The sequence below is a fragment of the Atta cephalotes genome (genome assembly GCF_000143395.1).
Source record: "Atta cephalotes unplaced genomic scaffold scaffold00009, whole genome shotgun sequence".
NCBI classification, from domain to species: Eukaryota; Metazoa; Arthropoda; class Insecta; order Hymenoptera; family Formicidae; genus Atta; species Atta cephalotes.
Window position 1 is genome coordinate 6,718,768 of NW_012130073.1, and position 9,798 is coordinate 6,728,565.

Below are 9,798 nucleotides of genomic sequence, written 5' to 3' on the forward strand. Positions count from 1 at the left end.
GCACATCATCTTATTTAAATATAGATTAAGAATATAATAGTAAACAGTATAAATACGAATTTATACCATTGAAAATAAATCTGATAAATACAAAAGTTCCTATATTTGGTCAAAGAAGGATTTTAATACTTAAATATTTCTATGCAAATACACATACATATCTGATTTTACTTACTGCGCTGAAATCTTTTTCGATGTTGAAATGTCATCATGAGCAGAATCAGAGTAATATCACTTTATTTAATTAACTAGTAGATATTTAAAGTATATTATTGAAAAATCAGCTTACGATATAATATTTCATATTTTGTTCGGATATCTCTTTGTCTTCCAAAGAATTATTATAAAATTTTGTAATCATACTTTTGTATTTTTATGCACAGAATTAATGTGTAAAGGAAATCGATCTCTGTCGGCTTTTAGACGAAGGCTTGAGATAATAGTCTTTTTATATTCTTACACAGTATAAATAATTTCTTCTCATTTGATCTTTTCAAAATCACTGGTAACTGAAAATAAAGAACAATACATAAAATCCATTTAGATATAACGAAATATTTAGAATTAGTATAAAACTTATCTGAAGTAATCTTGATGAAACAGTTTTTATTTTATGTACTAATTAACCTTATATACAAGTAATCTCAATTGAATACGTATATACATACAACTGTCATAATTTTCCAATAAGGACATAGTATATCAGTAAATGTTGGTAAACAACAGGATTGTAATGTTCATCACTGAGTCCTTGCTAGAAATCACCCTTAATGTTATTCGTCTTTGCGAAGTGCCAGATTCAAGACTAGAGTCATGCGAGAGTTGAAAGGGATGCGCAGTGCGTCTACATGTATTTTCTCTCGGTCTGCGCACTTTATCTCTAATCTGGTATCACTTTCACCAATGCCAATGCACATTGAGATCCGAGCACGCTCAGCTCGACTCGACAAACGAGATTGCAAGAGAATCTATCCTCGCATTTAGCACCTTTAATGAGTCAACCGCGATCGAGACCTGTCGCTAGGCCAAGTGGCGTGCCCAAACCATAAGAGTGCCTCTACATAATTCGCAAATCGTAAAACATAGTTTGCAGATGCTCATGCAGAATGATGATCACCATACATACAGATAAAAATCAACTGCGTGAAAAAACAAACGCAAATTTTCATTCTGCGTATGCGTTTGCGAATTACGTTTTACGATTTGCGAATTATACAGATATATTTTTATAATTGACAGTGCACTGATAATTGTACAAAGTGTAGAATGAAGAAGGTGAAGAAGAATTGTAACTTTCGCTGACTATACATCGCCAGCGCCTTTTATCCATCATCATTCTAGTGCTTTTTGCCTCAAAAATTCCAAAATGACATTCTTTCATTCCACGGCGGCGATGGCGATAACGATGACGTATTTTAAGAACTAATAAAGTTTTGCACATTCAAACTTTGAGTCACAATATCTCCGCTCATAGGCACATAGAAAAAAAATAAAAATATTTTAAAATATAAGGGATATACTCTCAGTCATAGGTATAAATGATTAAGATATTTATTTTATGCATAGAGAATACTCGGACGTTTCTGATCGTCTGTTCGTTAGGAACGACTCAGACGACTCTATATCTTCTCACCGCTCAGTCGAACTCTCTCGAAAGACTGCATTCGTAAAATTCTCACGCTTTGCCGGGATGCATTCCGAGTTATGTATGAAACGCATGATGCATTATTTGTTTCTGTTGTTCACTGAATAATAAAAAAAGATAAAATGATACATTCTGCACTTTATGTATAATCCGGAACGCACCCGAAATAGGCAACATCGCTAAAATCGGAATCAGACTACGTATTGAAGATTGTAATTATAAATTAAAAAACTGAAATTTGTCCAATCAAAACAATATATATAGAAGTTAAAATTCTTCTGTCTTCATTGGTCAAGTTTTAATCTTTAATCTACAAAATCAAGTTATAAGCTTATACATTATCTATTATAAAGTCATTCCTTTATTTATTTTTTTATCTACATTTTATGGCACTACTTATTCACATTTCTATTTTTTTATCTACACTTTGTGACACTATCTATTCACATGTTTCATTCTGTCTATGCTAAGTGTACCTACATTCGCGGTAGACTCCTTCATACAGAGAAAGCAACCATATTCACGATCACGTGTGCTGTAAAGAAAGAGTTAAATATAAATTAATTTAATCATTTCGTATAATAATAAAATAAATGTTAATAGATTACATTTGTTGTATTTTTTAAGATTATATTAATAATACAATAATAATGTTGTGATTTTACGAATTAGCCCGTGTTTGTAAAACTTACTTAGCATCTATCCATCTTTATTCCATATATTAATAGATTTGAACAGGAAAAAATAAGATATTGCAGCATTCACCATCTATTAAAAAAAGCGAAATAATTTAATAGAATTATATTAATGTAAGAAAAATATGCAGTTGTAAATATTATTAATCAATGTAGATACTTTTCTAAACTTTTCAAAAAAGAATTAATAAAAATTCGAAAAAATCAGTTTCACAGATAAAATAATCTTTTAATTGATTTAAACATCTCAAACATCAATTGATAACATATAAAATAATCATTCAAATTTTTTGGAATTTGTATTTTTCTTGTATGTTTTGAATCTTTTATTTTTATAAAATTAAAATATAGATTTTGTTTTGAAGTAATGATAGTGGTAAAATGATTAAATAATCTTAAAATGATTAAATAATCTTCCGTTTATAAAAAATTCTTATCTCGCGAAGTGTTGAATTCCGATTATAAAACTTTGTCTGTCTGTGTCTGTGTGTGTGTGTGTGTCTGTGTGTGTGTGTGTGTGTGTGTGTGTGTGCGTGCGCGCGCGCGCGCATCATATACATACATATACGTATATATACATATACATACATATATTACATAAATAGATAAATTCAGAGAATGTCAGTTACTACTAAAAAATGATTTTAAGATTTGAAATTATCCCTTATATGTAAAGGTTTTCAACTTTTTCGTTGTATTTCAAAAACTATTTAAGAAATAAAAAAAATGTTTATAAAAGTTTTACTATAAAATTATCTATAAATTTATACATCTTCTCCATGTTAATAATATTTAAAAAAAAACCCTTAGTTTTGAATTGTAATTGAAAGTTATTTGATAAAATGGTCTAATTCGTAGTTTTTTATATATAATAATATATATAATAAATCCCATATTTAATTATGAATATTTTATTAATCATAGCCAACAAATTCTTTTTGAAAGCTGAAAATTTTACAAATTCTCAAAGAATCTTCCTCGTTCAGAGATGTAAAAGTTGATTTTTTTAAAGTAGAGTGTGAATAAATTAACTGCTTAAGATAATTTTTATTTCTTTTAATGAAAGTTTTGTGTTATAAGTTTCAGAGGTAAAATGACACGTCCCTCTCTTTATTCTTCTCTCCTGAATTATTGAATTTTGCGCGTCAAGAATAACATAAAAATTGCAAGAAATTCCTAGCAGTCCAATAATTAAAATATTTCAATTACTCTTTTTCATCTGTATTTTGCATATACGCAGCCATTAAATCAGTATTTGAGTTAAAATATTAAATATAGAAATTTAACAAAACGGCAGTAAAATGAAAGTCATGTTTTCAACATTTTTCGAGCATTTTCTGTATGGATTATATAATGGATTATTTTTTTATAATTGATAAATATAAACAAATTCTGATTTACAAATTGCAGAAAAAAGTATCTGTAATAAATGTGCAAAATATCAAGTCAGTCGATCAAGCCGTTTCTTCGGGAGAGTTTCTCCACAATTTTGTAAATATAATTTTAAGAAAAACCGTTAAAATGATATTGATTTTTTTATACATGTAATCCAAATGTTTATAATGAGTGTATGTAGACCAATTGTAATAGTCAAAGTTTATATCATGTCTTATCCAACTTATCCTGACATAATAAGTTAGAAATCGGTTTTTTGAAATGATCCATTTGCTCGATCCGCGCAATATCTCAGAAAATATATCAATTATTTAAAAAAAATATATGTATATATATATTTATTTTGTTCAAAACTACTTTAAAGGTTATTTCTACTAATAATAAACATACATGTCAAAAACAATCTTTTTACAATTTTTAACTGAAAATTTCTCAAAATTGTGACGTATTAGAGCAAAGCAGAGATTTGAAAATTAAATTCGTATTCAGCGTCCAATAAATTCAGAAAATGATTAATTTTAGTATGATTTTTTTATATAAATTGAAATATAATTTAAATATTTACATTGATAAACATAATTACATCGATGGGAGAAAAAATTGCATTAACAGTCATTGGTTTCTGTATCATCATCAGTATAATATTTGTTCTTATATGACGATCAAGATTTGAATTGGGCCATTTGCTGAAGTATATTCCTTTACGAAAATCCTCACCCTAAATATATGTATCATCAAAATGATCAATTTTGAATTACAATAATTCTTTTAAGAAGATTATAAAAATTAGATTATAAAAACTTACTGCATTTGTGAGAAAAGTGCCATACCATGCGTACATATATGTTTGAAGTAATTTTATTGCAGCGTATATCACAGTTGAAGATAGATTTCGAAAATTAAAGACCGATAACTATTGCAAATGTTTAATTAATATTATGTCAGTGACTATTTGTGTAAAATAATACCATTAGTGGAGTGAAAAATTTTCAAGCGCAGCGCAGCCTTTGATTCTATATTTTATAACAGATTATGACTGCACATAGCACAGTGGACTGGATAACAAAAAATAAAACATTTATATATTTTGCATTAATGTTTACATACTGATGTGAAGTCGTACATCGACACGCAAATAAGCATGGCATTGGTAACAACATGCCAAAAGACGATGGGTCCATAGACGTGTTCCAGTGAATTACGACATTGAAGTAACTTCTGATGTTTTACTGCGCACATTTTCAGGAGATCCGAGAACTTCTCAGTAGACAGAGGATTCATGAGAGTAGATATTATGGCACGTAGTGTCGAACTGAATTGATAAACATAAAAGCCAAATGTACTATCGACAGCGCACGTTATTATGCTGCTGAGTGTCATTAGGCCTGGCTCGTAGAACAAACGTAGATAATATAAAAAGTTGTCAGAATCGATCGAGAATAATCCGAATCCCCCGCTGATTGGTGGAGTACAGTTTGTAGATGAATGAAAATGGAGAAAATTGTGGATCACACAAATACACGAAGACTTATAATATGCAAACATCATTACTACTAGAATGGCGAAATATGTATATGCCATAGTATATATTGTACGCAGAGACGAAAATATTATTGTCGAGATTTTTTCGTTTTGCATAAGCTCCTCCTCAAAAAGATCATTGAGCGTCCGATGATAATTTATCAAAGACTCGCGATTTATTATGAAGCTTACCACCTTAAAGAAGAGATGCATGTTTCTTCTTGTGCGAAAAATAGAAATCAATTAATTATATAGAAATTGAAAGTGTATCTTAACATCATGCTTTTAAATTTGTAATATTTGAATTTAAAAATTTCTCTTTTTTTTTCTAAAGACGTTACAAAAGAATAATATTTATTGAAATAGTTCATAAAAAAAATTAATCGATTAGCTAATTATGCTCACTTCTTTTTTATAAATTGTTTCTGTTGTAAATTTTCATTTCATTCAATTCTAAATTGAGTTGATTCTTTAAAATGTTAATATGTACATAAAAATATGTACATAAAAATATGTACATAAAAATATATGTTAAATAATATTTATTTTTTAAATTAATTGAAAAATATAATTTTGCTATCTCTTTAATATATTGAAGTTTAATGCGTCAATATATTATATACATTATATCCCATTTATATTTTTACATTTATATTTTGTTATGTTGCAAAATTATATTTTGTTATATTGTGTATTGCATTATATTTTATTTTCTTATTCATTATTAATGTGTATATATTAATTTATTTAAAAATTAATTTATTAATGTTTTATCGTATACATGTAAAATATTTTTCTGAATTTGTTCTGTTATGTAATGGAATGCTATTTCCTTATAAACCATACCTTGAGAACGGTGCTCAATCCTGATATTACGAAGTTAACATATTTCATCATGATCCTCATGTTATGTCTGGCGATATAGATCATACGCAAGCTTAGCATTGAGTAAATAATCATTAACAATAACACACAAACTGACCAATAGTACATTGATTTGCCGAACTTTGTTGGTATGTGCCAACAACCAGTGATGGTAAGCAAAGATCGAAGGAAATGTTGATACGTGCGATACTCTTTCAACTGTTTATTAATCATCTTAATATCTGCATCTGGCACACAAATAACTCAAAGGAATGCCCTCTAAATTGACAAAACCCAATGTTTTTTAAATATTAAAGAAATTTAAGTTTTGGAATACAAAATTGGCAGAGAAGAAATTTGAGTTTTCTTAATGAGAAGTAATATCTTTGATTTTTATTTTTTAATATATGTTTGTTATTAATACCATTTTTTCTTGTAGCTTTAACAATAATTATAATAATAATAATTACAATTAAGTCTCTTTAATCGAAATATAATTTTAATGGAAATATGTCCAATAATGTTAATATTCTGCACTTATAAAAACTGGGATGAATGCATTTTTTATTTTTATAACTAATAACAAGTCATTGTAACGTTATGATTTTATTATAACACTTATTGTTACAAAAATTTAGAATAATATTTTAAATGTCTAAAAAAATGATAAATTTTAAAAAATTGTCATTTTGTACAAAATTTGAATAAATACGTATGTCATATTGAGCGCTGCGTAATGTCTGCGAAGTTCAAGAAAAAATTTTATGTTAGAAAACTTTCAACGAAGAAATATCGCTGGAAATATCTGTCAGTGTTTGTGATACGTACAATGACGGTTTTAATGGCGTAAAGTTAAAGGAAGAGAATTTACTTTCTACTTTGTCAACCCAAATCCAAATTATTGAAGAATTGCAACTTGCATTAGCATTGCTTTTATGTATCTTTTCATTTATTATTCGTATTGTAGATTTATCGAGAATTTGAAACATTACGACTAATTTTGTAGTCAATTCTATATGTCATTCGATAGAATTATTTGAAGTGGATCATAATTTAGGTTTCTTATGATACTATAGACGAACCATAAACATAAGAAAAATTGCACTTCAAAGAGAATGACGTATCCGCGAGACCGCATGCATTATAAAACGTTAGGGTTATTTCTTCTAAAAGATTAGGATTATTTCTTCTCATTTAAAACAGATTTACGATTCTCTTTTCTTGTAGGAGTTAAGAAGAGCTATTTTATTGATTATAATATTGTCAGTATACCGTTGTTGGCTATGTGCACAACACTGGAAGAATATTGATACGCGTACACTTTGATAGTGAGGATATAAGCAGAGAGAAATCTGAATAAAAGAGTTTCCAATCACTTATGTGATTGGATGGATACTTTGACATTTTATCTTCCTGGTATGTATTATTGATGTATTTTTTTATACATTTTGCTAAATTAATGTGCAGCTTAATAATCTTATTAAACATATGCACACATGCTATATTGATCAATAGTATTTCACAATTTTCCATAAATTTATCTTTTTTGCATCAACAGATTTACAATATTTTTTATTTCTGAGATAAACAAGGCTCTTTACGCTGTCAATCGAAACATTGTTGTTATATTATTCACAACGTATATATTGATGCTTATATAACTTGAGAATATAAGCAGATATCTTTATTAAAAGACTATTTTATTCAGCACCTGCACCTCATTTTTTTCGTTGATATATTTACGATATATTTTCCCTTTATACATATATATATAGATGAGTGTACGACTTGAAAGCCTTTTAAATGCAATAACTAACAAAATTGTAATACGCTTTTGTTTAAATATTAAGCATTAAAAGATGATAATAATATGATATGAATTTAAACCAATCAGAATAAATTTAATTAAATACTAAAATTCCTGTTTCTAAATAGCTGGATCAGTCAAAGCTGGATTTTATAATGCTTAAATATTTCTGTGTGAATTTATATACGTATGTAGTTCTGCATATTACTGCTGAAATTTTTTTCGGTCTTGAAACGCCATCATGAGCAAAACTAGAATAATAATATCACTGAAATTCCAGGTTCAAACCTTGGCTGAGGCAATATTTTTCGCAATAAATTATTCGCAGATTTTAAGATTCTTATAAACATCTTTAATATTCTTTACATTATTAATATTCTTTAAAAATGGTTATTAATTATTAGCATCAAAAAGTTAAATTGCTTGTTAATTTAATAAAGTGATATTGTTGTTTATAATGGCATTTCAAGATATACTATAGAAAAAAATCAGTAGATATAATATTTTATGTACACGCGATTTACCTCTTCATCTTGCAGAGAATTATCGAAGATTTTGTAACTGTACCTGAATATTTTTAAGAACAATTTTAAGCTCAAAATAATAGGATGAAGTGATGTAAAGTATACTAATCTTTGCTTGCAAACGAAGTTTCTCAATAATAATCTTTTGATATTCTTACATAATATGTAATAGATAGGTACTAAGAGTTTTCTTTTATTGATCTCTTCATCAAAACCTAATCAAAAACTAATAATTGAAAATTAACAACGAAAGGAAGAAACAAACCGATCGATACGAAATATTGAGAATAAAAATTGTAAAACTTATCTGAAACGATTTTGATGAGTAGTCGTATGTATTCAAATGCGTATGTAATATATATATTTAACTAGAAGACGTTGCTAACAAGGATACCGTAAAACGTAGTAAATTATTTCATGTTTCTTTTTCTTAGTTTAACGTTAATGGACAACAAGGATGTAAATAATATTTATCATCGTTTTGTTTCACTGTTCTTTTTCTGGAAAACACTTATAATGTCACTTGCCTTTGCAGAGTGTCAGTAGTGGTACTAGATTCGAGACGAGAGTCTCGTGAGAATTGAGTAGAGGAAATGCGCAGTGTGCATATCTTCTCTCGATCTGCGTGTACCTTCCCCTACTCGATTGCCCTCGTCTCGAATCTGGCATCACTTCCACCAGTGCCAATGTATATCTAGGCAAGCTGCGCTCGGCCCGACTCGGCATAGTGAGTGAAACAGCAAGAGAGTCTGTCCTTCTCGTATTCAATAGCCTTCGGTACGTCGATCGTCAATTGAGAACTATTTCTATGAGACTTATCTTTAATTGAAAGTAAAATCGGACCGAATGCCCGAACCCTAATATGCATGATGATAAGAATACAAGGTGTTTCGTTACATACGATGATGATAGGATTAAATTCGGAGCAGTTAATCAAAATTAGCATCAAGTAGCAATATGGTAGCATCGTGGTAACATATAACCTAAATTTAATCTGTCGCAGATCATAGGTAAAGCCATATTGCTTTTTGCAGAGAGGCAACTCTCTGATTAATCAACACTACATATCACAGGAGTGAAACTTCTTACATCATGATACGCATCACTGCAGAATTCACAAAATGCAGAAGATATTGCAACGCTGACCATGCATCGCCATAGAGTCTTTACATACAGTTTGGCAAGCGCCTAGATATCTTTTGATTGCCTAAGGTTAGCATGCACGGATGAAAAGGTACGCAATGAGTATTAAGCACTACGAATATTTATTCTCACTAATACATATGCCATTTTGTGGTCATTATCAAATTCTGTGTATATTTAGGGACTTTACATCGCCAGCGCCTC

At 28.8% G+C, this 9,798-nt stretch overlaps 1 protein-coding gene across 1 annotated transcript; it reads right to left on the reverse strand.

Moving 5' to 3' along the window:
• Nucleotides 1-2,344: 2,344 nt before the first annotated feature.
• LOC105627665 lies at nucleotides 2,345-6,216 on the reverse strand. The gene is made up of 5 exons (XM_012208942.1): nucleotides 6,103-6,216; nucleotides 4,843-5,451; nucleotides 4,541-4,648; nucleotides 4,301-4,453; nucleotides 2,345-2,413 (listed from the first exon to the last, which is right to left on the reverse strand). Exons 1-5 carry the CDS (start codon nucleotides 6,214-6,216, stop codon nucleotides 2,345-2,347), a joined length of 1,053 nt encoding a protein of 350 aa, XP_012064332.1.
• Between the last annotated feature and the right edge of the window lie 3,582 nt (nucleotides 6,217-9,798).

Bases quoted from the DNA above. Each gene is read 5' to 3' on its own strand.
- LOC105627665 (XM_012208942.1), bottom strand. From the start codon at position 6,216: ATGATTATTTACTCAATGCTAAGCTTGCGTATGATCTATATCGCCAGA. The intron at 5,452-6,102 runs GTATGGTTTATA...CTCTTCTTTAAG, and splicing joins GATTGAGCACCGTTCTCAAG to GTGGTAAGCTTCATAATAAA. The intron at 2,414-4,300 runs GTAAATATTTAA...TTTTTTTAATAG, and splicing joins ATGTAATTATGTTTATCAAT to ATGGTGAATGCTGCAATATC.